A 12,424-nucleotide genomic window follows, 5' to 3' on the forward strand; every position below is an offset into this window, starting at 1 on the left:
TTTGTGTCACATCATATAATAACTTATTAACTTATTTACAGTTTTAAACTTATTTTCGACTTACATCCTAATATTTTACAGGTACAAATTCCACTTCATTCTTTAAATCCACAGCGTATGTTGTGGCTTCTACTGTGTTTTCTCTAGCAATGACGTTTGTAAGGATTTCATTGTCTCTGTTGCTTGTTTCAAGTCCAACGTCGGCATCCTGTTCTGCATCTCCGTGATGAGAGTTGTCCATTTCTTCCCTGCTATGTTCTTCACCTCTGACATCAATGTTACTGGCATCTGTGACTGGTGCGGTCTCAGTGGCGGCACCATCTGGTTGGCTGTTGAGTGGGAACACGATCCTCAGCACTCCAGCGTCATAAGTCCAGCTCCCATTCACATTGACGTAAGAAGGCAGCGTCTTTAAGTCAAGATAGGAACTCTGACTGCCGTCATTGGTCTGGTGCACGGCCTGAATCATTAAAACACCTTCTTTAGCCTTCACTTTGATATCTTCCTCATCGTAGCCAATTAAGTTCACCGTCACAATGTACTCGTTGCCTTTGACTCCGGATTCGGATGACGTCACAGGGAAGTTCTTGTAGAATTCGTTCATCATTTCGTCTAACCTGTGTAGTTCTGCTGTCATTTCGTTCCAGAAACGGCGCGTGTCGAATATTTCGCTGCCGAAATGGTTTTCATCGCTGTTTCCATGGTCCGCGAAGGGGTCGAACTGTGACCTCATAGGGCCAGCCGCGGCCACGGCAAGGAAAGCAAGGAACCACAACGCGTTCATATCGAAGATTTAGTATCGACTGTGGTGTTGAGTGATTCACAGCAATATATAAGCCCGGATGGACGGTCAATAAGGTTATCACTTATCGCTGTGTTCTGGAATGAGTGTGCAAACAGTCTGAGAATTATAACTTTTCTAGGAATTTCGCACAATGCTTTTGTTTATTACTTTTGCTTTTATTGTTTACTGTGCTATATTTTAATGAGGTTTAGTTTCTGATTAGGTAACTATTTATGCACGCGGAACGCGCGATTTTGACGTTATATTTCTTCATACGTTTTTATTATAGTAGGTACTAAAATATTTGTTATTATTACCTACTATCACAAATTGGCAATGTTTTTACTAGAAATGTTTATAATGACATCATTATGGCTAAAGGAAATATTAGTCTTACTACTCTTTACTTACTCATAAGTTACTATTATTATCAATAAATTTACACAAATATTATAAAGAGGAAAATTGTAATTTTGTGTGTAGAAACTACTTAGGCGATTTTGAAAATTCTTTCACCAGTATAAAGCTACATTATTCCTGTATTTCCTGACTGGACTACAGTCCACGTGTATGGAGTTGCGTGCAGAAAATTAGTACTAAAGGAAGTTTACCCTTTATTTAGTCATAGGTTCTAGAGATTTCGAGCGAATAATTTGTATGTGAGTAGTTTTAACTCTTACAATCCGCAGTTCTCCAAAGAAGATTATAACCACAGTTGCCACTTTTCAACCTTTATTGACGTGACTTATCGTAGATTTGCCGCAAACGGCATTAACTTTTTGGCCGGAGAAATGCGGAGCGCTGAGGATTCTCGCCTGGCCAGTATTAGACCACGCGCCTAGTAACAAAATATGGTTCCAAGATTGACTGTGTTATGACGACGACGTCATAAATCACTATTTTTCAGACACATTTTAACAATTTGAAAAACATCACCTACCCTGTTAGTTCTTTAAGCTGTTGGTGTTTGGTTTTTTTACCTGTTACTGTGGTGTCTCTTTATAATAAACGTCTCTTTCTTTCTCTAAAGTACCATGAGGTGCTGACATGACGTTTTCCCTCAATCAACGCTTATCGCTATCGACCCGCTAGGCTTTCCTCTCAGACGACGCCCTGAGCCGAGGTTCGCGCCCAACTGGGCACCCTCAGGCCTGTTGTCTTAAAACGTTGTACCGGGTGAGAGATTTCAGTGCTCCCCATTTCAGCGCTCCCCATCCCAACAAATCTACAATAAGTCACGTCAAAAAAAAAAAAAAAAATCAAACAAATTCCGTTGTATATTTGTGTTTTGACGTTTAGTAAAAAGTAACTGATTTGACTAGTTGGAAACTAGCCTACTGCATCGTACCGTGAGTAGTCTCGCTAAGTTGAAGCAAGTTGGAAACTGCTCTGAAGACTGAAGAAGCTAGTTACTCTGAACCAAAGAGGTATGTAGGAAAGTTTCGTTGAGCTTCACAAGGAGGAAGTGCATTTATGTTTGCGTGTTGACGAACAAAGTTAAGCAAGTGATGGCAAGTACGATTACAACAGATTTTCGAGTGTAAGTACCATAGTACTTAAGAATAATTTTGAATAATTAATAATTTATCAAGAAAAAAAAAATCAAGGGGAGGCCTTTGCCCAGCAGTGGGATCGTACATAGGCTAAATAAGATAAGATAAGATAATAATTTATAGCCTCCGTGGTCTAGTGGTTAGAGCGTTAGGCTCACGATCTGGAGGTCCGGGATCGATTCCCGATGGGGACATTGTCAAAATCACCATGTGACACTATCTTTTGTTTGGTAAGGACTTTTCAGGCTTGAATCACCCGATTGTCCGAAAAAGTAAGATGTTTCCGTGCTTCGGAGGGCACGTTAAGCCGTTGGTCCCGGCTATTAGCCGTAAACACACCTCCACCAGCCCGCATTGGAGCAGCGTGGTGGAGTATGCTTCATACCCCCTCCGGTTGATTGAGGGGAGACCTGAACCCAGCAGTGGGACGTATATAGGCTGTTATGTATGTATGTTATGAAATTAACAAGTAGGACTAGAAAGTGAAGAGGATGATTTTGATGCTTTGGCGCCACTCACCTTAGAGGGAATAACATGTTGAATGAATACTGCGTATAGAACAGCCCCGCCCCGCTCCATTTCGCATCGGACGCCGAGCTACATTTACCTCACCCCCTCTGGGTTCTACTTTAGTCTTAATCTAAACTGTTAAGGATGAGCCGCTAAGGACATTGGTTGCTTTCCTTTTTCAAATTGTTCTTTCTTGTACTCTGGTCTTATCTGTCTAAAGGTTAGGTAACAAAGCTCTTTTTACATAGGTTTTGCGCCTTTTTACTGTCGGGAACGTTCCCAAAGTGGGAACATTCCAACACTGCTAAGGAGTAAGGAGCAGCGCGCACGGACTATCTGTCTCGGTCGCACTTGTGACGTTCACGGTAAGAATGAGATTTTTGTATAGTCACACAACGGACACTTCATATAAACGAATCTCGTTTTATACATACGAGTACACTATTGTATACGCGCATCTGTGTGAGTGACGTCTGACGCCATACGGTTCAAGTATGGACTGTGTACGGGGGGGGGGGGGGGGGGGGAACTAGCTCTGACGCTAGTGGGGAGCGGAGAGTTGCCATAGAGTTGCTATTCTATACGTAGTTTCTTATTCTACGAGTATGGTATACATAAATAGTGTCCGGTTAAAGGTATAGTTTATGTATGCTTGACTTGGAAGGAATAATATTGATGATGTGTGACCTAACACCCCAGTTCACGTAGACAGTGTAAAGTAAATTGTAAAGTTGTGGGCGTGCAATAACCGGGGAATCACTGTCGTTACCGGGGACAAAGCGATCCGTAATCATCGTTAAATTAAGTCGCCATATCAATAAAGATGTGAGTATACGGCTGCAGACTCGACAAGCTTTGTGCCTACACTCGGTTCATACAAGGTCGAATAATGTGGTGAGCGTATGGCCGACTATGACGGTCGAGCCAACTGTCAAAATTGCACTTTAAGAAAAATCAGAATCAGAATCATGTATTCAACGTAATTATCATGGATAAACTTGTTGAAGGTCAATGTAACATTTTTTGAATTTACGTCATTTCGCAAGGTGTTATGGCTGAGGAGAAGAAATGACAAGAAACTGCAACACATCTTTTAAATCAATGAGGGTACATTACAAGTTATTTAATAACTAGAGGAACACATTCAATACCAGACATTTTTATCATTTAGGTAATCATTAATCTTATAATAAGTTATTTACATAAAGTAAGCTTCACGTGAGCTTTAATAAATAAAGAAATATTATTATTATTTTTAAAACCTTAGGTTTCCTCGGCTTTTGCCGGTTTACTGACATGCACGGCTAAGCCAAGTACATGTCAGGGTCAAGCCTGTGACCTGTGGGCGTTGGTATATTGTCACGGCTCCGAATCCTGACTTGGACTCTGAACCACATAATTCGATTTTGAATTCATATTTAGATCACAGACAATTGATATCAAATGGTTTTCAGGATGTGTGCCCGGTTAATGACAATATGGTAGCCTCCTAACTATTACGTGGAACACCTTCGGAGAAACAGGCATGATGCTGCAATATATATACAACTCAATCCATCTGTTCGGACAGATGAATCAAATCAAATCAAATATACTTTATTGCACACAACATACAAAACAGATTCACACAGATGAAGATAGATACAGTACAATCTGGCGGCCTTATTGCTAAGCAGCAATTTCTTCCAGGCAACCAGTGGATAGGAAACATTATTACAATTTGGTGCGGGACAGTGCAACATCTAGTATAAAATAATAAATACTATAAATAAAAAAAAAATCAAATAAAAGTAAAATAAATAAATAAAAATAAAATATAAATATATAAATATAAATACATACATACATATACCCATTTATATCAGACGTATATATTATAATTAAATATGACATTACATATAGATATGACAATAGTTTCCAATAAATGAATGAGTAGCCTATATAGTACATAAACATAGGACAGCCTCACAAAGAAATTTCGAAACTCTCCCCATCAATCCCGGCCCTCAAAGATCGCGAGCTGAATGCTTTAACCAACAGACCATGGGAGCTGTTTTTATTTGCACTACAATGTGCCTACTGTCACTTCTGCTACGATGAACGCAACTTTATCATCCTAAAGAGGCCATGTCGTTTTATGGCGAATATAAACGGTTTATAATCGTAACGTTCAAAATTTGGATTTATGAGTATTACTACCCGGGTTGTAGAGTAAGGGATTTTACTCTGTGGGGATGTAAAAGTTTACAAATATAAGTATGCTGTTAAGTAAACTCACTCTAGAGTTAAAAACTTTAAAGAACTTTCTGACGTGTCTTAAGGACCTAAAGGATTGTTTAGAGAATAATGTCAATCGAATGCATACCTAATCAGTCAATATTTATATATAGGTATTAATTTTATATATTTATGTATAATATAAATATATGTAGTTAAATGTACTTATTTTATGTAGATAGGTTGTTCTTTTAATTATTTATTTTGTAAGACAGCAAATAAACAGAAACTTAGTAAAAGAGGTTCTTATAAGAACTGATATTTTATGTTTTTTTTTTAAAACGTTAAGGTCCCGTGCCGTATTTACTACTTGGCCGTACAAATCCGCTGAGCGTTCTCACTAGGTATAAAATTTTACACTTCACCCACTTTTCTGTGATCTTCTTCTATCGTGTGGGTTGGGAGGTGGATTACCAATCCCATCAACCCTGGTGTCAGGCTTACTATTGAGCCACCAAAGGCCCCTGACATGGCTCATATAACGACTACCAACTTACATCAGTAAGTAGGAACCGGGACCAACGGCCTAACGTGCCTTCCGAAGCACGGATCATCTTTCTTTCGGACAATCAGGTAGGTGATCAGCCTGTAATGTCCTTTAACCAAACTAGGGATCACAAAATGATGTGTCTCCACCGAGATTTGAACCTAGGACCTCCGGATCGTGAGCCCAAAGCTCAAACTACTGGACCACAGAGGCCTTTATCTGTGATGATCCTTTCAACTATAACTGATCATTATGTGGAAGGACACAATACCTCTGTCAGATTTTACGACATGCCGGTATGATAAGCAGCTAAAAGCGTTTTTTGTTATTATTTGCTCTAAGAAAGAAAGAAAGATTGAAAGATAGAAAAAATAAATATTTATTTCTATGACCACCCATTTTTGTCATTCCACGAAATTCAAACAAAACCAAATTATTCGAGACAAATTATTACTCGTAATAATGCGATTTTTCTAATAGCTTTTTCAAAAAAAAAAAACTCGATGTAATTACTTTATGTGTTCGAAATACGAAAATCAGAAACGTTATTAAAACCCAAACGCATTTGTTAATCGGTCTCTTTGTTGGAAACTCCTGCGTAATCGTTATGTCAATCAACATTCAGAACTGGACGAGCTTTTGACGAGGGTGTGATCGTGGAAATGTATAAGTTTGATGGATACAATAACCAGGATACAGATTCAGGAGGCGGCCAACTTCTGCGCTCCTACAGAGCTCAACGCACAATAGGGTAGCTTCCAACTGGTCAAATCAGTTAAGTACTTTTTACTAAACGTCAAAACACAAAATTACTACGGAATTTGCATGAAAATTACATTGTCGAAATCACTTTGTGAGACTGTCTTTTGTTTGGTAAGGACTTTGCAGGCTTGAATGACCTGATTGTCCGGTAAAGTAACGTGGTTCCGTGCTTCGGAGGGCACGTTAAGCTGTTGACTCCGACTCATCTTCATCAATTTAAGAGCCACGCTCTTGTCTGTGTAGCATTCTCCATTCTTGTCTATCCATGACCAATTCTTTGACTTCCTCATAAGACTTCACCTTCTCTTTAATTTGTCGCTTTTTTTACTTGTTGGTTGTTGGCTTGTTGGCCTTAAAAGCATCTCCACCAACCCGCAGTGGAGCAGTGTGCTCCGTACCCCCTCCAGTTGATTGAGGGGAGGCCTGTGCCCAGCAGTGGAATGTATATAAGCTATTTTATGTTATGTTATGTTATGTTCGTAACATTACCTTAAAACAAAAGTCTTTTGAACGATTGTTGAAAAATAATTCCTACTTTTACCACCATTATTTGGTACTTTGGGCTTTTTATCATAAATATGTCAAAAAACTGACATTACGAATCTAATAACAAGTTTAGTTTAACTTAATTCATTGTCATACATACATACATAAACTCACGCCTATTTCCCACTGGGGTAAGCAGAGACTATAGAATTCCATGTGCTTCGATCCTGACACACTTCTCTTGCTTCCTTCACATTCAACACTCATTCACGCACACACGCACACATTTCACGCACTCATTTAACACTCATATCGCTTCATACACGCACGTCGGTTCAGAGTAGATCGTATTAAACCACTCACTGTTATCCGATAGTGAAATGAGAAAAGAATTCAATTCTCAGGCAATTTGTGTATGCACGCGACAAGAGAAAGGAAGGAATCTGTATGTTAATGCTCTCATCCTATCTGTGATGCTATTGGATTTTGAATCTCTTTGCACTATCAGCATTGATCGAGATGATAGATACGTTTGTCGATTTCAAAGAACAAGTCTTCACCTATTTTTTAAACTCAAGATTATAAAACGAAACGTTTTTCCATAAGAACGCTCTATGCACTATTTTTGGAAATATTAGGACTGATTCCAGTTAAATCAGATAAGTAGATCGTACGGTTACGAGCATTAATATGTATACACTTTGGTACCATGTCACATTAACTTTTTTGAATAATGTTAGTGCGACAGAGTCCTAAAGTGGGTACATGATTGTACATGTCTTTTTGTTATCCGCCGTAAAGGAAGGCATAACATTTATGGAATACACGTCAATTTTATGCATAAATCAAAAGAAAATTCCGACTGAATTAAATTGACAGCACACGTTAAACGGCTTGCATTTTAGCGAAATGCCTATTTTATTCGCTCGGATTATTAATTCATTCACTCACTCGTTTTAAAATTAACAGCCCTCAATCCTTCGTCCCTTTCCTTTTTGGCGGATAAGAAAATTACCAGGGTCGTGGTGCACGCCGAGCTGTGCTGAGCCCCTTTTATCTGAGGACGTCCACCACCACCTTATAATCATTTCGACGGACATCCCTTTTTGCTTTTATGTTGTAATTGTTTTGTGAAAATTTTAAATGATGTTATTGTCTTGTTTTTGTGTGTGGCGTCTGTTTAGAATAAACTATTTATATTCTATTCTATTTCTATTTTAAAATGGCGACGAGGGATTGCGTCCTCTAACATGATGGACTAATGTTATGGGCGATCCCTTATCACCATAAGGTTCATCATATCCATCTTAGGACTTCGTATCAACAGTGGCTGCAAGTTGTCTTTGATTACTTGTGGCTCTGCCCACCCCATTTGGGATTACGGGCGTGAGTTTATGTATGTGTATGTTAAAATGACGAGTATAAATAAAAATAAAGTTAGGAGGTATCTGCAGGAATCGGGGCCCATAGGTACTCAATATTTCCCCCATTTATCATCGTAGTCATAATACTAAAATGTTTCACAAGGCCACAGCTATCGGTTTCCCGTCACCCGTGGTGACACGTCAAACGATCACAAAAACCGGGTACAAAACCGAACCCGGGTGAAAAAAGGCGGGTAAAATGCCGGGTATTTTATTGTGACACTGTTTTCAGCAATCTGTGTTGTTTGGTATTTCTGACTCGAAATATATTTGACGGCGTATCTGCGCCAGGTGGTTTCGTCTGGCCGAAGTTGGACCAGTGTTCGACAGCCAAGACTCAAGCGACAAGGTATTGCACAATGGTCTAGCTGCTCATCAACTCGTTCTGGCGACGGACTATGACGGCCTTTGAGGTCCAACCAGCCCAATGCTAGGTTACTTTACCTACAAAATTGCATTTCTCGGGAATGTGCGTTTCCTCACGATGTTTTCCTTCACCGTTGAGCACGTGATAAACATTTATGATCCAAATTCGACAATCATTGGTTTAGGCTTGACTTGGATTCAAACCTCAAAGTGAGAGGCAAGCGTTCTACCAACTGGGCTACCATGGCTCTCCCAAAGGTTCGTTATTCTATGCCAAAAGGCAATTTTTTTAAATTTAAATCTTATATCTCTGAGGCTCTAAAGATGGAGTCTGTTTTTAGATTATAAAACGTCGAAAAAGTACTACTCTACTAATTGTAGACGAATAGAAATAAGTGGTAGTTTTTTACTTCTTCTATCATGTGTGTTGTGAGGTGAATTACCAACCTCATCAACCCTGGTGTCAGGGTCATCATTGAGCCGCCACAGGCCCCTGACTTGGCTCATGTAACGATTACTCACTTACATCCGCAGGTAGTAACCGGGACCAACGTCTTAACGTGCCTTCCGAAGCACGGATCATCTTACTTTCGGATAATCAGTTGATCAGTTTGCAATGTCCTAATCAAACCAGGGATCATGAAGTGATTTTTGTGATATGACCTCACCGGGATTCGAACCCGGGGTCTCCGTATCGTGAGCACAACGCTCAACCACTGGACCACAGAGGCGGAAGTTGTTCCAAAACACCCCTTATTGAATATTTTGTTCACATGCCGTCCAAATAAAAGGGCCTTAATCTGAAGATTATGAAAATGAGATTATCCGGTAATTCCTGGACCGTTCCTGGAAATCGGACGGTTCCCGGGAAGTGAGCGCGTTACGGAATGCCGCTACAAACGGATTCTGTAACAAGCCACTGGATAAGTTTACTTCGGGGCTCTGTCTTAAGCTGTGAGCGTTTTTTTTAAATCAAATATTCTGTATTGCACGCACATAAAGGAAACATTTAAAAATCATACTTAAGAAAGTTGACAGCACAATTGGCGGCCATGACCTCCATGAACTTATGACCTTCCCGCACTTTATATACTTTATGGTCTCACCAGAATAGTCAACCCTTTTCTCGAATAATCTCGGGTGGAACCTTCTAGTAAAGAAAAACAAGGACATATTTTTTTTTTGGTTTTCCCCGAAGGGTAAGGCAAAGGGAACTATGCCCATACAGCCATGTCTTACGTATTTTTTTTCTTGATGATTGATGAAATGATGAAATGATGAAATGATGAAAGGTGATGATGATCAAACCTAAGCCCCCACCCTCGGAGTAGACTCTTACTCCGAACCCCAAACGAATTAAATCAAAAGTCCGCATAAACTTTCGAGTTATGAAGCGGTTTCTTGGCACGAAGCGAAAATAGGCAGATACACTTTGTTTATTGAATACTCCGATATTATATCGGACTCGCGAATGTCTTCCGACTAACTTAATGCGATCATTAACCACAAAACACCACTTCGTATTAATTATATAGATTATTCAATGAAGAAAGCAACTGTCCCGTTCCCGTTTCCCGCCAAAAAGCCCAACCAGAGAGTTCTGGAATGTCACCGTAATCCTTCTTTGTCTTTTCTGACGCATAGCATTGTCCTTGTTTTTCGGCTTTCTGGTTGCAGTGTTTGTAGGTGTTTGTTTATGCGATGTGATATTGTCACGCCGTAATAGTAATTTGTTTTTTTCTGTGTGTACAATAAAGTTAAGCAATAAAGTATTTGTTATGTTATTTTGCACCTACGAATAAATAATTTTACACCCTATCCCTTCTTACTTGCCCCAAACAAAGATTAGCCAGCAAAAAACTCATAACACTCTGTTAATTCCACTTTGTCGGGCAAAATTGAAGCGTTTCGTCGGCGGAATTATTAAATGTTCGAGAGACAGGAGGGTGTAACTAAATGAAAAGTTGTGTTTTGTACTTTAAAACTTTTTACCCGACTTCGACAAAGCAAAAAGGAGGGTTATGTGTTTGACCGCTATGTCTGTATGTATATAAGTATGTATGTGGGTATGCACGTTCGTTCCATCCTAACTTCTAAACCACCTGTCAGAATTTAACAAATGAGGTGTCTCTAGAAGCATCTCGATTGTCCGGTGGTTATAGGCTATGTGACGTCACGATAAGGTCAATGTGGCACCCTCTTCTATCGTGTGGGTTGTGAGGTGGATTACCAACCTCATCAACCCTAGTGTCAGGATTACTTTTGAGCTGCCAAAGATTCCTGAAATGGCTCATGTAACGACTACTTACTTACATCAGTAAGTAGTAACCGGGACCAACGGCTTAACGTGCCTTCCGAAGCACGGATCATCTTACTTTCGGACAATCGGGTGATCAGCCTGTAATGTCCTAACCAAACTAGGGAACACAAAGTAATTTTTGTGATATGTCCCCACCGAGAATCTTTTTTTTGACGTGACTTATTGTAGATTTGCCGCAGATGGCATTAACTACTTGGCCGGACAAATGGGGAGCGCTGAAGGCTCTCACCCGGTATAACGTTTAAGATAACAGGCCTGAGGGTGCCCAGTTGGCCGCGAACCTCGGCTCAGGGCGTCGTCTGAGAGGAAAAATATTTAAAAGAATTAATCAACCCTAGTGGGTCGATAGCGATAAGCGCTGAATGAGGGAAAGCACCGAGAATCGAACATAGGACCTCCGGATCGTGAGCCCAACGCTTCATCCCTGGACCACGGAGGCTCTCTAGAGGACATAAACTGAGGACGAAAAATATTTTTTTATTCGAATGGTGATGTTGGATATCAAATGAAAGCGCTTAATTTGCACATTTCAAATACATTTCACTACATATCACGTTGGTCTAACGGAGAGCTCGGTGAGGCGTGGGTAGGTGGTTCACCTTGCGATGGAAGTACCTCTGACTACCCCAATTGGGATATATTCGTGAGCGTTTGTTATGTTAGGGTTTGGTAGTGTAAGCTTAGGTTAGCGTAGCAGCCTTTGACCGCATCATATAGCACACACTTACCCACAAGCGTTCGGTCTAGGCCAGACTACGGGCAATTAATAATCTGTACTAGTTGAACTAATGCCTAAACCGAGCTGAAAGTTCTAGCAAATTCCACATACTGTGACATCGTAACGAAAACTTTGAGGGATGATTCACACCATGATTCCGAGTTGATATCAAGTGGAATTTTTCGTCGCAAAAGTACTGATATTTATAACACATAATAACGGGTTCTTACCGCGTTTAAATCAGGGATATGCGACTCCCGATATTTCGACACTGTTGCAAGTGCCATGATCAAGTGTGTGTCGAAATATCGGGAGTCTCATATCCCTGATTTAAATGCGGTAAGAACCCGTCATTATGTGTTTTAATTATGTTAATAACCGCGTAAACTTAAAACAATGCACAAGTACTGATGTTATATTTTTTTATATTATTCTTCATATTACCACGAGCGATGTCCTCCAGCTGGTCTACCAATGCACCCTTTAACTGCAGTGTCCTAAATCCACACAATCCGTCTTCAATCTTCTGAAACAAACTTTAAACGCTTCAGTAAAGTACTTTCCAACACTGGAAGTATCGGAACTCATTGTATGGGCGCACTGCACAGACCTTAGAGGTTCTAGACCGTAAAAACACCAAGACTCACCCAATTAGGGTAGTCCAAGTACATCCATCGCAAGATGTTTAAAATACCCACACTTTACCGAGTTTTCTGTTAGACCATTGTGATACGTGG

At 40.0% G+C, this 12,424-nt stretch overlaps 1 protein-coding gene across 1 annotated transcript; it reads right to left on the bottom strand.

Moving 5' to 3' along the window:
- LOC126378853 (uncharacterized) lies at positions 1 to 821 on the bottom strand. Its single transcript, XM_050027320.1, has one exon. It carries the CDS (start codon positions 782 to 784, stop codon positions 68 to 70), a length of 717 nt encoding a protein of 238 aa, XP_049883277.1. The 5' UTR covers positions 785 to 821; the 3' UTR covers positions 1 to 67.
- Positions 822 to 12,424: the final 11,603 nt, after the last annotated feature.

Source organism: Pectinophora gossypiella, chromosome 2, assembly GCF_024362695.1.
Source record: "Pectinophora gossypiella chromosome 2, ilPecGoss1.1, whole genome shotgun sequence".
Taxonomy (NCBI): domain Eukaryota; kingdom Metazoa; phylum Arthropoda; class Insecta; order Lepidoptera; family Gelechiidae; genus Pectinophora; species Pectinophora gossypiella.